General features: G+C 39.3%; 1 protein-coding gene across 2 annotated transcripts in view; it reads left to right on the top strand.

Moving 5' to 3' along the window:
* Positions 1–20,586, top strand: part of LOC122549686 (tax1-binding protein 1) — a 102,840-nt gene extending 82,254 nt beyond the window's left edge. For both annotated transcript variants that reach the window (XM_043689537.2, XM_043689538.2), the window contains exons 14-18: positions 3,970–4,065; positions 4,574–4,748; positions 4,914–5,065; positions 19,433–19,524; positions 19,626–20,586. In XM_043689537.2, coding sequence (XP_043545472.2) covers positions 3,970–4,065; positions 4,574–4,748; positions 4,914–5,065; positions 19,433–19,524; positions 19,626–19,827 — 717 coding nt within the window. In that variant the 3' untranslated portion in view covers positions 19,828–20,586. The remainder of the gene's footprint in view (positions 1–3,969; positions 4,066–4,573; positions 4,749–4,913; positions 5,066–19,432; positions 19,525–19,625) is intronic.
* Positions 20,587–21,487: the final 901 nt, after the last annotated feature.

Raw genomic sequence — 21,487 nt, 5'->3', positions numbered from 1 at the left:
AAAAGCTGGGCAGAGATTTGGGAGATGGCAGCACATTCACAATGAAGAGGGAAGAGATGCAAGTGATAAGACAGCAATTTCCAAGGGGTAAGGGGGTCAGTTTATACATTTGAGTGAGAGTGGGGACACCTCCTGATGAAGAGAAACTATTATATGGGGCCAGGAGTGGAACTTGGATGGTTAACAGTTTAAATGGGAATAAGTGTCGAGAGTAAACAGGTGATCAGTCTCATGGGCAAAATGAATTGGGAAAACATGGCAGGAGTGGAGAGAAAAATCTAGAGAAAGAAGTGAGTCCAGGCTACTACGATGGAGAACTTTATAGGAAGCTTGGTTGAAATGAAAGGAGACGTTCCCAAAGGAGGTGAGGGAGGGCTTTTAGGGGGGAGAGGTAGGTATTTTTGGCAGTTGCCTATGTGGTACGTAACATTTAGAAATGTTACAATTAAATTATTTTTGTAAGTGTGCTGCTGCTTTCATTTTTTAAAAATTTAAACCTAAACTGATTGAATCTGAAATAACTCCTTGTACAGCACATGACAAATTCTGAATAATTTTAACTCTCCATTCACTTTCTGTATTCACTTAAATGAAGGAATTATGGTAGACTATAAATATAATTTCTACTCATTTTTTGGCAAACTAAGATATTATCAGGCTGATGTAACAATTCACCTGATTTCAGGGTGTGGGGAAAATGTTTGAAAGTATTTAAAATTTCCTTAATTGAATATTATGTAATGTGGACATAATTGAGAGATGTTTTACTTGCTTTAATTCCATTAAAATTCAATAAAACATATAGCAGGATGCATTGACTCTTTCCATTAACTATGAGCATACGCAGTGTGCAGACTAGTTTTAAAAATGAGGAAATAGTTGTACTAAACCAAAAGTTTATAGCTGGTTGTTTCCTCTTCTAGAGGGTAATTAGTTTAACATATTACATTGGATTAGGGATGAAAAGAATAAAACATTGAAAAAGGTTAGTTATTTGAAAAAAGTACATTCAAAGATGAATATCGACGAATTTGTGAACCTCTGTTAGTGGTTTGGCAATTAGACAGTTATCTTCAAGAAAATGCACAGAGTTCAAGGAGGAATGGAAGAATGTGATGCATTGTACTAAAATTGCGGCTGGAGATAAATGTGTTTCATGGTACGTGCTTGAAAATTTATATATCAACAAAATTGAATATCTAGTTCATAGCAAACAATTCACAATTAAAATCACACTATTATCTGCTTTTGTATGCAGAAATATATTTCAGTTTGGTTTTAAAAGGACTTAGATTACTTGGAAAGCATAATGTCATCTGCAGAGGGCCCTTTTCTTTAATGTGTAACAGGAAATGAAGTGGAGCTCAGAATCAGACAGGAATGTATCCCTGAGCAATCTTCCTCCATCAAATTTGCCACGCAGTCTGTAATATACATTCTCTATTTTCCTTCAGCAAACTCCGTGGAATGAGGTTATTATGGCAGGTTGAGGGGCAGCTTGTCTCTGAAAAATTGCAAATTTTAAAAGCTTCATATCACTGCCCAGTTCTTGAAACCTTCCAAAGTCCTTCACAGATGAAGTGGTATCACTGTTCTCAAAGATACTTTTGCAAAGCAAGTTCACCCAGTTAGATTTGGAAAATGTTAGAGGTACTAAGTATTTCTGGCATATCTGTGGAATTAGTTAACTTTTTAAGTTCATGATCTTTGCAATCAAACAATTGACAAATCAAAGTGTTTTCTCTCTCTACAGATGCTGCCTGATCTGTTCAGTACTTTTGGCTTTTTCTGTCTGTATCTTAAATCTTTGGTATCATGTTGTCTTTTCTAAATGATCATCTGATCTGTTCTGGTGATGGTTGAAGAATGAATTTTGGTCAGGGAGAACCCTTGACCTAAATTGTTGTTGGATTAGCAATGACTTACAGATGGTTAGTTAATGGTAGTTGAATGTCAGACCTACATAAAGCATTGCTGCATTGGGAATGTGATGTAGCGAATAGGATATGTACTGCCTAATAAAAACAATTCAAGAACTTACAAATATTAAGCCTCACCATAGACGTGTGGACCAAAGGAAGGAAAGTTGCATAGAAGGCGAAAGACTGGGGAACAGAATTCCGGATGGAATACAAAAGAGGAGATTTGAGAAGTAGAATGAATTAAATGGAGTTGTTTGTAAGTCAGAACAAGGAATTTGAAGTTAATATGTTGAAGGAATGAGAGCCTGCTTGATAACTGCAACATTTGCTTATATAATGTCTCTTTCATAATAAAACTCCCAGTGTCCCTCACAGGAGCATTAAGAACAAAATATGGCACCAGGCATCAAAGGGAATATTAAATCAGATAACCAGAGCTTGGTTAAGGAGATCAGTTTTAAGGAATGTCCTAAAGAAGGAAATTGATGTTTAGTGTCACTATGGATTTTGTCTTGAGCGGTAGTTTTTTAAAGTTTATGGTGAGTAGGTGATGTGAGACCAGGAAGGAAAACATGCAGAGTAGTTAATGCAAACATGCCTTAAAGATTTTATCAGTGGAGAAGCTGTTTGTGGATAATGTTATAGTGCTGATGGACAGGGCATAAAATTTGAGGCTGAACTCTGGGTTCAACAGAATATTTAAAACTATAAAGGACCTGGATTTACTCTGAGCTTTGAACAAATGGCTCCAACCATTAATGGACTTGCATTTGCTTGTAGACTTTCTCTGGGATTTTTCATGGTAAGTTCTGTCAGCCAACCATCCAAAAGGGGTTTGATGTGATTTTGGACTAGGTAACAGTTTTGGACACACGAGTAGTCAGATCTAGATGCAACCAAAGCATGAATGAGGATTTCAATAACAGAAGAACTGAAACAGAGGCAAATTTGAGCTATGCTACGATGACGGAAATAAACAATCTTTTAGTTTTGTTTTGTTTTATGATCTGATATGATATCAAAATTGCTAACAGCCTGATTCAGTCTCAGACAGTTGCCAGGTAGGGATATGGAAGAAATAGCAAGGTGGATAATCCGAAGTATAGTTTACGGAATATTTCTGTTCATTTGATAGTGGATGTCAGCTGAGCAGAATGATCATTAGGCATCTTTCTGCCACATTACGTAATCCCAGTTCAGGCCACAAGTTTGAAATGATAGACAAGTAGTGTCAAGTAGATTCCACAAAACTCGGATCTTTTACTAACTTTAAAAGTAAAAGTTCTAAACCAGATTCTGCTGTTAACCTAAATTATAGCTTGAGGAAAACCTACTGGAGACATCTGATGTGCACCAAATTTCCAAGCTTGTACTCATTCTCTGTCATATGCGTGTCTCATCACCTCCAGTTTGTGCTTCACTTGTGGTAAAATCAGCTGCACTACAATACCTGCCAGTAAGATTATCATATAAAATATTACTGAGATGAATTAGCTTCATGTTCTTTGATTTGCTTCAGTTCTTTATTTAAGAATGGAAATTTAAGTGTACATTTCTCCAGTTTTAGCTTTCTTAATGTTTTATTTGGTACTAAAATATTGTCTACCTTAGGATGTTCATGTTTATATTAACTCCAGTACATTAAAGTGTCTGGTGTAGTCTGTTGCAAAACTGGTCCCACTGACCACTCCTGCAGCTTTTGGGAGAGCTGAGCATTTTAGAAAGCAGTTTCCACATTTAATTGTGCGTGTGTGGTCCCTCGAAGTTTCTGTAAGATTTGCACTTAGTCTCATTCTTATTTTTGTAGTAAAATCTGATGTGATATATTTTGGTTGTGTCTGTGATATTGCATGGAAATAGAATCAAGTCATGAAAGAGTGCACAATGTCCTGACTCCAGCGAAAGCACTCCCATTGTCTATGCTCCCTGTAAAATTTTCTCCAATTGTTATTTTAAGTACTTAACACAATCGCTTTACAGTACTTTTAAAGGAGTATTGAGGTGGAACACAAATTCCATCAGTTTTGTTTTGCACTTTTTTTGGCAGGTTCTCCTTTTGGAAAAGGAGCAGGAAGTAAAGGAACTTAAAGCAAAATTGGCAATTGTTGACAAGGAGAAGGAAATCCTGGAAGAGCTGAATAAGGCAAGTGACTCAAATAGTTTTCTTGTATGATTTCTGAGAAATGAGTCCTTTAGTAAAATTGTATTGGGCAATTCTCAAAATCAGGACATATTTTTACTTTCCTATATTCCCTTTGTCTCCACCCTCCCCATCCCACCCTACACTGAAAAATTTGGGTCATCTTGGAAAAATGTTGGTGTATTTATTAGTATACATATCATCTGAACTGCTGAAGAATCTTTTATGATTTTATCATGCGTATTGTGGAACCATGTTGTATGTAATGATGTAAATTATAAATATATTTTGTAAAAGTGAACATTTTGCTTGCACGTGAGTTCAGATATTGAATTTTAGTCATGTAATAAATCTAAACAGGAAGTAAGTGGATAGCCTCGTTTTGAATTGATATTTCTCATAGGGTTTGTCTAAATGGTTTTGAAGTTTGTAGCTTCGTATTACAAATTACTCTTTAGTTTAACTCGAGACATAAAAATTATCCTATAGCTAACTGCTTTCCCTCTCTTAGGAATTTTCAAGGGAGGTATGTAAGCATGAAGAAGAAGAGCAAAGTTCACCAAGTTCAAAGCCTCCGGATACACCAATATTACAATATCCAAATCCATATTCTTCAGATCCTTCTGTTGTACCTGTGAAACAACCTGGATTGAAGTTTGGAAACCCTTATGCAGAGTCTGGTAGAGGTTGGTGCTAGTTGGGAGCAGCCCCTCGACATATTACTTTAGTTTAATAGTAATCTAGAATGAATTTATTTTTAAAATTGTACTTGGTACTTTTTCCTACTAAACTAACATTTGCTGTAATTGTCAGCAAATTAGTTCTCTTTGTCTTGATGTATTTGATTTCAGATGGGACAGATGGAGCACTTTATCCTGATGATATCCGTAGAGTGCCTATTGGGGTTCCTGCTTGGGGATTGGACAGTACAGTGGTCTGCAGTCAACCTTCTCGCAACTTTGGTAGACCAGATGGACTTGAAGATCCCAATGAGCTTATTAATGCAAGTGTTAATTGATTTTCATTTGATCTTAATAGAGATTTTGATCAGTTTGCTGTAACAGAAATTGTTTTGGCGTATCATTAATTTTGGACCTGGTGCAGCAACAAAATTACCTAATGCCAGTCATGAGGATTTGCTTTGTTGATTGATCTTTACATATAAGAATATAAATAAATGTAGTAGTGAAGTGTCATTAATACCACTCATACATCATGCATCTCATAACTCACCATAATTAATTTGTCTCATTCATGCTCAGTGTCATGGTGTTACATTGGCTAAAAACAAAGTTTTGTCTTGTTAATTATTTAGTTAAAAATGGTTGAGGCAGTGTCATGGGTTAACTTTTCCGCAGAAATACTTAATTCTTTATTATGCTGTAAAAAACTAAGAAACAAATTCATCAAAGATAATTTGCATTTATATATGGTATATACACTGGAGTATTCCACACTTAGAATTTCCGCCATTACCTTAAAATTCAAGGTGCTTAATTTGATAGTCCCAGAAAATAAACAAAGGTAGCAAATAGGAGGAGAAAGTGAGGACTGCAGATGCTGGAGATCAGAGCTGAAAATGTGTTGCTGGAAAAGCGCAGCAGGTCAGGCAGCATCCAAGGAGCAGGAGAATCGACGTTTCGGGCATGAGCCCTTCTTCAGGAATGAGGAAAGTGTGTCCAGCAGGCTAAGATAAAAGGTAGGGAGGAGGGACTTGGGGAGGGGCGTTGGAAATGCGATAGGTGGAAGATCGTCAAGGTGAGGGTGATAGGCCGGGGTGGGGGTGGGGGCGGAGAGGTCAGGAAGAAGATTGCAGGTTAGGAAGGCAGTGCTGAGTTCGAGGGATTTGACTGAGACAAGGTGGGGGGAGGGGAAATGAGGAAACTGGAGAAATCTGAGTTCATCCTTGTGGTTGGAGGGTTCCTAGGCGGAAAATGAGGCGTTCTTCCTACAACCATCGTGTTGCTATGGTCTGGCGATGGAGGAGTCCAAGGACCTGCATGTCCTTGGTGGAGTGGGAGGGGGAGTTGAAGTGTTGAGCCACGGTGTGGTTGGGTTGGTTGGTGCGGGTGTCCCAGAAGTGTTCTCTGAAACGTTTCGCAAGTAGGTGGCCTGTCTCCCCAATATAGAGGAGGCCACATCGGGTGCAGCGGATGCAATAAATGATGTGTGTGGAGGTGCAGGTGAATTTGTGGCGGATATGGAAGGATCCCTTGGGGCCTTGGAGGGAAGTAAGGGGGGAGGTGTGGGCGCAAGTTTTGCATTTCTTGCGGTTGCAGGGGAAGGTGCCGGGAGTAGAGGTTGGGATGTGGACCTGGCGACTGAGTCACTGAGGGAGTGGTCTTTTCGGAACGCTAATAGGAGAGGGGAGGGAAATATATCCCTGGTGGTGGGGTCCGTTTGGAGGTGGCGGAACTGACGGATGATACGCTGTATATGGAAGTTAGTGGGGTGGTAGGTGAGGGTTCTGTCCTGGTGGCGGTTGGAGGGGCGGGGTTCAAGGATGGAGGAGCAGGAAGTGGAGGAGATGCGGTGGAGGGCATCGTCGATCACATCTGGGGGGAAATTGCGGTCTTTGAAGAAGGAGGCCATCTGGGTTGTACGGTATTGGAATTGGTCCTCCTGGGAGCAAATGCGGTGGAGACGAAGGAATTGGGAATATGGGATGGCGTTTTTACAGGGGGCAGGGTGGGAGGAGGTGTAGTCTAGGTAGCTGTGGGAGTCGGTCGGTTTATAGTAAATGTCCATGTTGATTCGGTCACTTGAGATAGAAATGGAAAGGTCTAGGAAGGGGAGGGAGGAGTCTGAGACGATCCAGGTAAATTTGAGGTCGGGGTGGAAGGTGTTGGTAAAGTGGATGAACTGTTCAACCTCCTCGTGGGAGATAGTAAATGTCCATGTTGATTCGGTCAGCAAGGTATCAATGGGAGGGAAGGTTTTGTAACAATCTGTATCACAAGTGACAAAGTGTTTGACAAAGTAATAGAATGAAAGGTTGAAGGGCTTATGCCCGAAACATCGATTCTCCTCCTTGTAGGATGCACCTGACCCGTGCTTTTCCAGCACCACAGTCTCTACTCTGTTCTCCAGCATATGCAGTCCTCACTTTCTCCTGCTACAAGTCATGTGTTTGGATTTACAAGAAGGCATTTAGTAAAGTGCCACATTTTAAAAATAAGGATGTTGCACAAGATGAGATCTGTAGTGATTGTAATGAAGTCTAGCATTTGGGCATTATAGTATGAGTTCAATGATTGGGGCTGTTAACTTGGTCCAGTCAGAGTGCCCTGGCTGACAAATAAATAGGAGTGTCAAAGATTTTGTTCACTCAGAGCTGACTCTGAGGAAGCTGGACGAGTGTCACATACTGTGCACATATAAATAAAGGGTGATTTGGTGACGGGAAACTGGCCACTCTCCTGGTAGGAGAAAGTGAGGACTGCAGATGCTGGGGATCAGAGCTTAAAAATGTGTTGCTGGAAAAGCGCAGCAGGTCAGGCAGCATCAAAGGAGAAGGAGAATTGACGTTTCGGGCATAAGCCCTTCTTCAGGAATGAGGAGGGTGTGCCAAGCAGGCTAAGATTAAAGGTAGTGAGGAGGGACTTGGGGGAGGGGTGTTGGGAATGCGATAGGTGGAAGGAGGTTAAGGTGAGGGTGATAGGCCGGAGAGAGGGTGGGGGTGGAGAGGTTGAGAAGAAGATTGCAGGTCAAGAAGGCGGTGCTGAGTCTGAGGGATGGGACTGAGGAAAGGTGGGGGGAAGGGGAATGAGGAAGCTGGAGAAATCTGCATTCACCCCTTGTGGTTGAAGGGTTCCTAAGCGGAAGATGAGTAGCTCTTCCTCCAGACGTCGTGTTGCCATGGTCTGGCGATGGAGGAGGCCAAGGACCTGCACGTCCTTGGCGGAGTGGGAGGGGGAGTTAAAGTGTTCAGCCACGGGGCGGTTGGATTGGTTGGTGCGGGTGTCCCAGAGGTGTTCACTGTACTGGTATCCAATATAATTGTCATCAGTTCTATCATTTTTGAACATGGTTCTCCTATTAGTAACTAGAACTTCGTTTCCTCCAAAAAAAACATCAATGCAAGTATTTTGCAATGGCAACTTAAGTTAGTGCCCTGGACAAATTCAAATGATTTGCAGAGTTCTATTGTTTGGAATTCTGCTATTCTGTTCACAGTGAGTACAGTGGTATCACGACCTGTTTCTCATTTAGTCTAGTTTGCTGCATTTAATTGCTATTAACCTTTGTAGGAGTTGAGCAGTGTTCAGACAGGCATGATTTCAAACCTAGGGTTCAGCATCTTAGGAAAGGAAAATGATTTTCACCTACCTGACTTTTAACCTCTCCTGTCTATTACTGCGTATAATTAGAGAAACTGTCACAACTTTCACACCACATTGAAAGATTAGAAATGTGCACTTTGTGATGTTACCTACCTTGGTGTTCATTCTGCATTTCTAATATGGCCATCCCTGGTGCATGTATTGCACATGACAAGCTCTTTTAGTCATCTGCTGCAGTTTAATTAGCACCATATTCATGCTGATCTGAGTATCTTTGATCCTCTTTGCCCTTCTGCAAACCCATGAGAAAGAGTTCTTGTGTCTTGTGCTCATTTGCTGACATAACTCAGCTTTTGTAATGAGACAGAGGGACTCTAATGTGTTCCAATAAGCAGATTGTCTGTGGGTCACCAGTAAAGATAATGGGATGTACGTCATGGACTTTACAGAATTTCAAGGGCTATGGAAAGCATGAAGCCACTTAGTGATTAAGGAATAATAATAAAAAAATTGTTTTCTTTGCTTTAAAAGATAATTTCGATGTAATTTAATCAGACTGTGCACCTAAAAATCAATCATCCTAATTATTTAATTTGTATTGGATTCAATAGATCAGACAACCAGCAGAATAATTTGTATTAGTTATGCATGCATCAACTGGATTCCCCTCATCTTAGAAGTGCATTTTTGCCAGATTGAAATTGTAACTCCAGTCCATAAAATGTTTTAATTTGCTTTACATGTCTTTGTTAAATTCTATATTCTCAGATATGATGGTTTATTGATTGCCAGTTTCTCTTTTATGTAATGTAGTTCGAAAAAGAGAGGCTGCTTTTTATTGTAACTAATTTCCACAGTAAGAACCATAAATGTGGCATATTTTCCTAATTTGAGAGACTGTTTTTTTGCTTAAGGTGCATTTGTATGGGATGACAAATAACCCCTAACCCTTTGAAGTTTAAAATGCGGAACTCCATATTGTGTATTATTTTCCGTAAAGATTTAAGAGTATAGTTTTGCAGATGAGAAGCATCAATTACATGGATAGGTTGGTGAAACTAGAATCTTATATTTAGAGAAGAGAAGTTTGGAAATAAATTTGCTAAAGGTGCCCAAAATCTGGGGCATCTAGCCAGTCAATGAGAAACATTTTCCTATGGTAGAATCAGAGGGTTCGGTTTTAAGGTGATTAACAAAAGAACAAGAATTAACATTTTTCGCATTGAGTGTTTAACATCTGGAATACACGGCTGAGATTGAGGTGTGGTAGTTAATTGGTGCTTTCAAAAAGAAATGGGATAATTACCTGATGAGGAGAAGAAAAGTCAAGGCTGTGTGTAACAGCGGGGGAATTGGGCTTGCTGGGTCCTGCATGAAGAGTAGGCATGGTCACAGAGGGCCAAACAGCCTCTTCCTGTGCTGTAGCTACTTCTGTCACTCTGCAACTGCGGGTGAGGTTTTAGAAAATAAGTCATGACTTTTAGCAGGGTCAGAAAATAAAATGTATATAAGCAGCTAATATTCAATTTACCTAAAAAGCACATACTAAGTACTATGAGTAAGGAAAAAACTCCCCTCTTCAAGTTTGCTTTTACTTGAAGGACTTTGCCCTTGGTGTGTACATGACAACTCTGATTTGGTAGCTGTGATGTTTTTTACATTGTCATTTTTTTCCCTATTATTCCATTAATGTTCCCATCAAAGCTACTTATGTGACATTCCTGAAGAAGGGCCTGTGCCCGAAACGTCGAATCTCCTGTTCCCTGGATGCTGCCTGACCTGCTGTGCTGTTCCAGCAATAAAGTTTCAACTTTGATCTCCAGCATCTGCAGACCTCACTTTCTCCCTGACCTTGTTCATGACCAAGTTTCAAAGGGTTATTGTATCCTAAATACAATATCTAGTATCTAGTAGACATCAGGTTTATTTAATAGTGATAAATGCATAGAAAGATAGAAATTCTGATTGTATGTATGGCTTTTTGTGGGAGACAGATCCACACTTCTATCAACTTTTTTTGTTTCCTACCTTCTTTTCTGAATGGTGTGGCTCAGATATTTAAGGGTATATTTGCTCGTCCTGGATATCTCGCTCGCGCTCTCTTGCTCTCTCTCTCTCTCAATATCCAGACAGCCACTCCACAGCAACATGTATTCCTTCAGGGCATGTAAGTTTCCATGGCACTATTTCAAAGAAGGGAAGAGAAATCTGCTGTACTGGTGATACTGTTCCAAAAAGAATCTGATTATGTCCCCTGTAATTAACTCTGAGATCTTAATTACTTTTTCCGCATTGGACTGACTATACTTTGCCTTGTTGGCTGAGGTCGTGAAAGTAACTATAAATGCAAACCTTTCTTGTATAAAATGGATGAGTGAGCATTCAGACACCATCTGAATGGTGAAATGCAAGAATCTTGAGCTGCAGACATCATTGTGATTAAGTAAAAAATAAAAATCACATTGGAATTTATTAAAATGAGTGAGAATTTAACATTAAGAACATATAATTTTACAAATTAAAACTGATGAATTTACATTCGTGTTATCTGAAAATGTGTGCTCCTCCAAAATGTTTTTCACTGAAATGCTGTAAACATTTCTAATCAAATATCCCAAGCCAAATATTTATTCATACCGATTTTTTTAAACGGTGGGTGGATTGTTAGTAATTTGATGGGACGTATGAACTTAATGTAATTAACTCCTGATTATTAGTAATTTGTGATGATAATTATTAAATATATAGGCTTTCTACAAGAAGAGGAAATGCCAAGCTTTTCATTGGCTTTTGTTTTTGTAACAGTTGGGCCCCAGAGAACAGCCCATTAGCCCAATCAGCAAGATAAGACATGAGGATTTAAAAGGGTTTCACAACCATTAGAAATTATTATTTCCACAGCAGGTGCGATCATCTCGGAGCCCACAGCTCCCAAACCTTGTGTCACATCTCACACTTTGGGAAGTCCTAGTTAGCTATTTCCATATATCGAACTAGTTTTATTTTTAGATTAGATTAGATTACATTACAGTGTGGAAACAGGCCCTTCAGCCCAACAAGTCCACACCGACCCGCCGAAGCGCAACCCACCCACACCCCTACATTTACCCCTTACCTAACACTACGGGCAATTTAGCATGGCCAATTCACCTGACCTGCACATCTTTGGACTGTGGGAGGAAACCGGAACACCCGGAGGAAACCCACGCAGACACAGGGAGAACGTGCAAACTCCACACTGTCAGTTGCCTGAGGCGGGAATTGAACCCGGGTCTCCGGCGCTGTGAGGCAGCAGTGCTAACCACTGTGCCACCGTGCCATTCCCATTTTATTAATTTTTTTTTCCAGCATGCTAAATAAATGAGGACAAGCTGTGAATTGCTTTAGGTACAGTTGTGGAAGACTCATGAGTGAGTGGTGACATTTAACGTTTAGTTTTTTTATATACTGCAAGTCTGGGTCTCAGGATTCTATCTTGCTCATACTCATTCCATATTGCTGGTTTGGCATTCCAGTTCTCCTATTCAGGATAAAAATTGTGCATGTGCAGTGTTCAACACCCAGATACTAAAATGTAAAGTGTGTGGATGACAGCAGAATCATTCTTCATTAACATTTACATTAAAGTTTTAAAAATATGCAGGTGAAACCCTAACTCTTTTTAATCCGGTAACTCAAAATTATTTTACAGCAACACTGAAGTTGCAGTGGGAATTTACTCCTGAGGGTTGAGATGGAGATTTTCTTGTTGCATTGTATTTTTTGCTCTTTGCAATACTTGTCTGTTTAAGGGCTGCATATGATCCATATATATGAGTTTCTCAGATGATGCTTTTTCAAATTGCAAGCAGATTTGGACACATCCTCCAGTGAGGCAGAATCGCCCTGACTGTTGATGGGAGCTGTGAGGCTGACTCTGCTGTCCATCAGCATTGTGATCCTCATCAGTGCCTGCTGCAGCTATTTATGTGCTGTTAGTGTTCATGAAATGAGAGCACTACTGACAGAACTGATGAGAGGAGCAGCCCAACTGGGCAATTTAGCTGATATGTCTGACTGCGCTGTGACATGTGTGACACGCTTGACTAGCATTACTGGGATATACAGATCACTCCGAGCTGACCGCTGGCAAGTGTAGTGCAGGGCTGAACAGTTTTTTTTCTTGTGAAGATCATGATTGACAGACTTTTCAGAATTGAAATTGACAGCTTTTCTGTTTTCTAGGTCTTTTTTATCCCATTTGAAATGTTGTTTTATTCTTATTCAGTTGTTTTGTTATGGGTTTTGGGCTCTAGTCATGTGCTGTGTGTTTCATAGACATTAATTTTTTTGTGGAGCATTGAAGCCATTGATCTGGATTAAATAGCCATTGAATCTTTTGGCTGTCAGTTTATTCATTTGAATTTTTGTTTCTTTAAATAAAATTCTCCAGTGATAAACATGAGCTTAAGGTGATTAAGGATTTGTGTGTCTGAATTCTAACCAAGATAATTATGTATTTGTACACTGCTGATTTTGGTGCATGTGCTTTATGGTAGCTTTGGGCCAATTCGGTAATCTGCTGCTGAGTACGTAGTGAATGATGGCAAAAGCAAGTTTCTCCTGTAACCTCCACATGAGGGTCAAAATGTACAAAAATAATGACTAAATTACATTCCATATCAACCCGTCAAAATCACTTGTGTCAGAAAAAAGATTTGTTTCTTGCTTTTTTCCTTTTTGATTAGTACTACTTTTTATAAAATGTCCTAAATTCCAGTTCTTAATTTAGATATCGCTATCACAGAAACATATATGTGGCTGCAGTACAGAGAATTGCTTCATAATTTTCTAAATGTGAGAAGTGGTAGAGAAATTAAGTAATTTTCTACTTCTACATTCCCAATCATGTAGTTAGCCACATTAAGTTTGGTAAAATATACTGATGCCATTAAATGTCTCAAACTTAACATAGAAGTAAAACAGTCTTAAAGGAAATTGTATTTCTGTAGTGTTTTTCACAGCCATTGGCTGTCCTAAACTGTCATAGTGAATTAAGTATTTTGTAGGTATAGTCGCTGTTATAAAGCAGGAAACCAGGCAGCCAGCTTTGAATTCTGAAGAAGGGTCACTTGAGCAAAACATTAACTCTGATTTCTCTCCACACATGCTGCCAGACCTGCTGAGCTTTTTGAGGAATTTCTGTTTTTGTTTCTGATTTATAGCATCCTCAGTTCTTTCAGTTTTTATTTAACCAGCTTTGTACACAAGGTTCAACAAATGGCAATGCAGGTACAGCCAGGCAGATGACTGATGACAAAGTGATGGATAAATGTTGGCATAAACTTCATGGACATCTCCCCATTTGTTTTTCTCGCTATGTTTAGATTAGATTAGATTACATTACAGTGTGGAAACAGGCCCTTCGGCCCAACAAGTCCACACTGATCCGCCGAAGCGCAACCCACCCATACCCCTACACTTACCCCTTACCTAACACTACGGGCAATTTAGCACGGCCAATTCACCTGACCTGCACATCTTTGGACTGTGGGAGGAAACTGGAGCACCCGGAGGAAACCCACGCAAACACGGGGAGAACGTGCAAACTCCACACAGACAGTCGCCTAAGGCGGGAAATGAACCTGGGTCTCTGGCGCTGTGAGGCAGTAGTGCTAGCCACTGTGCCACCGTGCCGCCCATGTCGCTGTCATGGGATCTTTTATGACAGCGAGATGGTACCTCATCCAGAAGACTTCCAGTAGTACAACATTGTCTCAGTATTCAACTTGAATTATGGGTTAAGTTTCTGGAGTGAAATGTGAACTTGCAAACTTCTAACATCATTACCACTGAACCAGCGCTGACAACTTTAATGCTATCTAATATACTAAAGCAAACAGAAATAATTTTAGTTTTAAAACAATGATGCTTGAGATTGGTGTATAATCACTGGACGCTTTAGCCAGGAATTTTCTGAATTCTTTAGGATTCTGATGTCTCAACTCAATGGATGCCCTGAGTGCTCTATGCCAGGACCCAAGTTGGCAGAGCTATTTTCCTGGAAAGAGGCTCCTATTTGGCTATGTCTGCATTCAGTGCCCAGTTATGAATTTACATAATAACAGTAGGCTCTGAAGTCTGGAAGGCCAATCAGAGGCCAAATAGTATTGAAAGATTTTCAGCTCCACTATCAGCATTTGAATTATATGAGGAGCCACATGACCATGGGCCACAAATAGTGGGCATGAAGGCTAAAAGGGCAGGTGACAGTCGACAGGAGGTACCTTTCATAGTAATGACCAGTCTGCCTATAACAGTTCATTATCTACTTTGTGGCAATCATATATTTCATTTCTCCATCTAGTAGCCGTTGCTAATTATGTTCAGGCAGCCTTAACTTGTGCAGGTGTCACAAAATAGGGTGGAAATGTGAATCGCAAGGAAGAGGTAAAGAGGATTCAAGAGGATTTGAGCAGGTTGAGTGAATAAGCGCATAGTTAATGGAATGTAATGTAAAATTAAGTGCAGTTATCTATTTTGGAAAGAAGAGTCAAGATGCAGCGTATTTCTTGCCTGGTGTTAAATTGAGAAATGTTGATGCCCAAATGGACTTTGCTTGGCAGTCCTGTGTGTCATCTCTCAGTAATTTGCATACAGGGACACCAGTTAAAAAGGCAGATAGTATGTCAACCTTTATCAAAAGAAATTTGTGTAGAATCTTGGCGTGACTGCACACGTGCAGCTGCAAAGCTGAGGGAATGATGCAAGGCCTCATGGAGTAGTGTAGTTTTTATAACAATGTGATAGTTTTGTGATGATTATTAATGAGACTAGCCTTTTAACTTCAATTATTTAATAAATCTGAAATAAAACTCCCCAGGTTGCTATCATGGTCTTGAACTAGTAATCCCTTGACATTTGTCTGAACGTCTGGACTACGAATTTGAATTCTTGTTCCAGGAATGTCAAGCTAAATGCCATGCCTGTTGGACTGTTACACAACTGGACTTAGTGTGATGCAGCCCAGGTTTTTAAAATAAGTGTTTACAGAAGTTACGGATGTGCTAGTTGTAATCTTGCAAAACTCCTTTGTTCCAAAAAAGTGCCAGATGATTGGAAAATGCCCTTATTTAGCAAAAGGAAGGAGACGAGAAAAATGTCACTGCAGGCCAGCCAGCTGAACATCAGTTATTGGGAAAATGTTAGAATCTATTATGAAGGATGTAATAGGGCATTTGAATTATGTAAAATAATCAAGCAGAGTTAGCATGGCTTCAAAAAGGGGGTGTTGTGCCTGAGGTAGTTATTAGAATGTTTTGAGGAGATAACAAGCAGTTTAGATAAAAGAGAGGCAGTGCATGTAATATATTTGTATTTCCAGAAGTAATTTGAAGAGTTACCACACATTAGTAGACTACCGAAGGTAAGAATCCATGTGTTTGGAGTTAGTATAGTGGTATGTAAAGATGATCGCCAAACAGTTATGATAAGGGGGGCATTTTCAGGATGGCAACCAGTAATTTTTGGAGTGCCACAGGGATCAGTGCTGGGGCACAATATTTACAAAGATATATGAATGCTTGAATGATGAGAGCATTGCCAAGTTTGTGGATGACAAAAAAAAAGTGAGGAGGCAAGTAGTCAGGATAACACACAAAATCTGCAGAGGGATATAGGTGGTTTAAATGAGTGTCAAAACACTTCACAGATAGATTTTGACATGGGAAATTGTGAAGTTATGCACTTTGCCAGGAAGAATAGAGGATCTAAATATTAACAATGGAGAAAGACTGCAAACATCTACAGCATAATGATTTTGGAGTCCGTGTGCATAAATCTCAAAAGCTAGCATTCAGGTTCAGCAGCTAATAAGAAAGGCAAATGTTATTTTGGCCTACAAACAATGGAATATGAAAGTAGGGGCATATTGTAAAACTATACAAGGTACTATCACATCTGGAATAGTGTGAACAGTTTTGGTCCCAATAGCTCAGAAAAAATACGTTGTCATTGTGAGTCTTCTCTGGATTGCCTCCAATGTTGATTCCTAATGTGGAGGGATTTTCTAATAGGAAGAGGTTGAGCACTTTAGGCTTTTATTCCTTGAGAGGTGACCTTACTGAAACATAAAAGATGTTTAGGAGGCTTGACAAGGTAAATGCTGAGAGATTGTTTCCACTTGGGGGAGAATCTAGGACGAGAGGGTATATAATCTCAGAATAAGTAGTCACCAGTTAGGGCAGTACAGATTTAAAAATCACAACATCAGGTTATAGTACAACCAGTTTATTTGGAAGCACTAGCTTTCGGAGTGCTGCTCCTTCATAACAAAAGTTATAACAAAAGTTTACAGTGTGATGTAACTGAAATTATATATGGAAAAAGACTTGGATTGTTTGCTAAGTCTCTCATCTTTTAGAATGACCATATTGGTTTTGGTTCTTTCATATGTAAACCCCAGAACTATTTTTTTAAAGTTACATTCTCAAGTGAACTTTAACAATAGATGTCATGTCTGCTCAGATAATGCATTGAAGGTGTGAGGTGCCCTGTGTGAGGCTGTCTGTGCCACAGTGTTCAGACTGATTCTAATCTAAAAAAAGGGATTTACAGAATCTTACATAGATTCATACAGTTTTTGAGCAAAATAAAATGTAATTCTGCAGGTACAAATTCACCCCACAAAGTTGTGGGTACATGTGTAGGGTTGTGGTATGAGTATCTGTGAGTGTGTATATGAAGGTATATAAGTCCTTGAGAGGTGTGTGTGTGGGTGTGTGTTTATGAGAGAGGGTCTGTATGTATGTATGGGTCTGTAGGAGTGTGTGTGAGAGTGTATAGTGCAGTGGGGTCACATGTAGTGACATGAACCCAAGGTCCCAGTTGAGGCTATCCCCATGGGTACTGAACATGGCAGTCAACCTCTGCTCAGCCACTTTGCGTTGTTGCCTATCTCGAAATCCACCTTGGATGATGGTCACCCGAAGGTACAAGGTTGAATGTCCCAGACCGTTGAAGTGTTCTCAGATTGGGAGGGAACACTCCTGTCTGTCTGTCTGTTGTTCAGTGTCCATTCATCTGTTGCTGTAGCTTCTGCTCGGTCTTGCCAACGTACCATGCCTCAGGATATCCTTGCCTGCAATGTATGAGACAGACAATGTTGGCCGAGTCGCATGAGTATCTGCCGCGTACACTGTGAGGGCAGTGATGTGGAGGAATTACTTCTCTGATGTTAGTGAATTTGCAGAGTTTTTTTAACCACAGAGGGTAGGTCAATAGCTGTATTCAAGGCTGAGAAATTAGTGTGGTAATAGACGGTTATGTGGATAAGGCAGTAAAATAGAATTGAATATTATCGAATCAGTCATAATATTCAATGATCAATGATAATTGAATGGCAGATCAGACTTGATGGACTGAATGATCTCCTTCTGTTCCTACTTTTTATGGTTATTTAACATCCACACTGACAGTGATTTCAAACTTGGAAGAATGTGTGTAAGGACTGTTGGTGTGCTGTTTATCTCCTAATAAATATTTAATTGTTATGCGGGTTATTAAATTTTGAGTCATGTTACATTTGTAAGAGTAACTAACTAAGCATCAACTCTAATTTTTGAGTAACTTGTAGAATTCTTTGCCAACACCGAATGTTGTGTAAAAATTGTGAAATGGGCCTCAAGTAATAAACTACTTGTAAAATTCATTTACTTTGGAAATGTTATACGAACCCTGTAGATATTTGCAGGTTTTAACAAAACAAGTATATTACAAACATGGGCAGATCATGATGCTTTATTCAGGTTTAATGGCTTCAGTTGTTACTAAAGACTTTTGAGATTCTTGTATTGCTGTTAATGCTTACTTCTCTGAATATACCTGTTACAGTATCAACAGGCTTTAGTGACATCAACAGGCTACTCATGTTTTTTCTCATGGGTTGTTTCTTCACTCTCACTTGAGGCAAAATAAAGAGCATCTCATGTTAGCCAGTTTGAACAAAATATTTTCGATTAATCCTTCATTTTATAAACTTGTTGATATTGGAAAAAACATCCCTTCAACAACCTTTTTCCCTTCAACAAATTTAACTGCTCTTGTGACATTGCTGTTTTGTTTAAAAAAAAGGTTATGCTATCCAGTTTCTGCCCTTCTGAGATCATAGGACTTCACAACACCATTAGCGTGAGGTATATGTGGTAGTTCCTCCAAACAAGAATGACTCTTGCCCATGGCAAGAACTCAGGCATGGACTCTTTTCATATGTGGAGGCAATTGCACTGCAGCCGAAGGCTAAAGCATAGTTTTGACTGATTTTGGAAATTCTCCAGCTCCTACAGCTTGCCACAGTTGTATTGGAGGGATTTAGAGACGAATATCAGCCTGTTCTGTCATGTTCTGACTCCCTTTCCATGACTGTCAAGTCCTGTTGTGGGACCTGAACCTGGTGTTACTGGTCCAGAGGGAGGGATGTAACAAACCGCAAGACCAGAGTAAGATGTAATTCTTCATGGGAAATAATTTCAAATTAACATTTTAAAAATCTCTATCTAGATTTTTTAAAAATCCTTGCTCCAAAATTTAACCCTTGCTCAAAAAATGTTTGCATTGGAAGAGATTATTTTCAAACACCTTCAGAAATATGATCTAAAATCCTTCAGAAATATGATCTAAATGTGACATCCTGGAGTTCCAATTCTGTTTAATTGCAGTTAGGTATAATTAGGAGTTTACTGTGCCACATTATTTCAGTTCTAGAATGTGGGTTTACACAATTAATGTAACAGTGTGGAAAGGAAACTCACTCTGAAAGCAGTGTAAGATATTTCTGATAGAGACAAACCTGTTTTGAAACAGATAATTTGTAATTGATACTTATGCAGACCAAGGCAAAGCATTAGGAATTAAAGTTTTGATATATTAGTGTGACACTTGAGACTTTGTTTGGCAGTACTTCTATGTTAGATCTGGAGTGTGTCACTGCAATGTAGGGGTGCTGTTTTTGACTGGCCTTTTTTATAATTGCTATGTGATCACTTGCAAATAAAGTTCTTGAAATTATTGTCATTTCCTTGTTTAAGTGCTTAACATCTTCTTATTGACAGGATGAAGGAGAAGGTGGCTCACTGACAGGTATTTCTGATCCTCCAGGATTCCGGCTACAAGAACGAGGTGCTCACTTCTGCTTTAATTCAAGGCAAGTTGATTTCTTAGATTCTCAAGAATGTATTTTTCATGTAACTTTTTCCGTGTTTTTAAAAAAAAAATCATTAACATGCTTTGTTTTAAATTTTGTAGCCTTGACCTCCACAAGAAGTGCCCACTGTGTGATGTGGTATTTCCACCTAACTATGATCAGAGCAAATTTGAAGAGCATGTTGAAAGTCATTGGAAGGTGTGTCCCATGTGCAATGAACAATTTCCCCCAGACTGTGACCAGCGTGTATTTGAAAAACATGTCATGACACATTTTTCTGAAAACGTTCAGAGCTTTGATTAAATTACAAAGCCTATTGAAGTTCCTTGATCTGTAACTAAAATTAGTTGCATTGAATTTTAAAAATTTAGTTAGTACACTAGATATTGCTATTACTGAATGGCACCTTTAATACTGGCTGAACAAGTAGTTTTGCTTTATTCAAAACCATCTTTAATCTCATGCATACACCGCAGTGCATAAAAGTTATGTAAAAGCATGACTAATAGTGCAAGTACTGAAATGAATAGTTGCGGTAGAAAACAACCAAGTATATCTAATTTGAACACTATTTGCAAAGTTATCACTCTGCCATGGATGATTATCTTAAAATTGATTGTAGTTTTACTTTAGAACATTAGGCAAAAGCACATTTCGGACATATAATCTATTATGGATCCTAAACTGTATAATGCTTCAGCCTTCAAACTGTGACTATATACAAATATTTGAATTTGTTTTAACAAGTTTGAGTACATATGATATCCTGACTTTTGAGTTTCATTCTGATGCTGTTAAAAAAAAGTGTGCGCTTCTGGACAACAGTACCTGAATATATATCCTGTAAAATGTTCCACTTCCATTAAGCTGTTAGAAAATATCCTTCATTGTGAATTTGATATTTAATGTCCCTTTTCTGGTATACATTTTCTGAATAATTTCGCTATTATGTTAGATCTGAACGTTTATTTAAGTTTTGTTTGTCACTGGTGATTGTGTATCCAGCTTTATAAAGCAGTGGGACCTCTGTTTATAATAAAGATGAGTTCAGCTGTTGACAAATGTCTAATGTTAGTTTTTAGTAATCCTAAATATTAGAATGAAATTATTATTGTGGTTAAAATATGTTTGTCCCAACTCTGGCATGCAGGCTAATTCCTTTATAGCAGTTAACAACAGGTTACTGTTTCGCTAGTATTGCGATCTGATGTATTATGACGAGATGGAGTTTCTGACAGATGTATTTCTACATCTCTCTCCAAGGCAACTTTCTGAGGCTAAAGCAGATTGTCCATAGTCTCGGTGTTGTATCTGACCCTAATATTCATGCCACTGTTAAGACAACCTATTTCTATCTCTGTAACATTGTTCAATTCTACCCACCTGAGCTTACCTACTGAAATCTTCATCAATGACTTAGCTTTATGCTTGACACTCTTCAAGTTGGCCTCTCTCGGTGCCACCTCATGCTCCCACGAGGAGGTTAAACAGTTCATCAACTTCATAAAAACCTTCCACCCTGACCTTAAGTTCACCTGGACCATCTCAGACACCTCCCTTCCTGGACCTGTCTGTCTCCATTTCCAGTGACCAACTCAACATGGACATCAACTGACATCAACCTCAAACCTACCGACTCTCACAGCTACACAGACTACACCTCCTCCCAACCCCATCTTCCCCCCAGTAAAAATGCTATCCCTCACTCCCAATTCCTTGGCCTCTGCTGTATATGCTCCCAGGTGAATCAGTTCCACTCCAGGACATCCCAGGTGGCCTCCTATTTCAAAGGCTGCAATTTCCTCTCTCACATGACCAACAATGCCTTCCTGGGCATCTCTTCCACTTCCCGCATCTCCACCCTCGAACCCACCCCTCCAACCATAATAAGGATAGAATCCCTGGTCCTCAATTACACCCCACTAATCTCCAGCTACAGCACATTATCCTGCACCATTTCCAC

This window comes from Chiloscyllium plagiosum, unplaced genomic scaffold, assembly GCF_037043375.1.
Source record: "Chiloscyllium plagiosum isolate Xiang-an unplaced genomic scaffold, Cpla_swu_hap1 HiC_scaffold_5, whole genome shotgun sequence".
Lineage (NCBI taxonomy): Eukaryota > Metazoa > Chordata > Chondrichthyes > Orectolobiformes > Hemiscylliidae > Chiloscyllium > Chiloscyllium plagiosum.
Note: the sequence above shows the minus strand (reverse complement) of the source record. Positions and strands in the feature narration are given on the sequence as shown.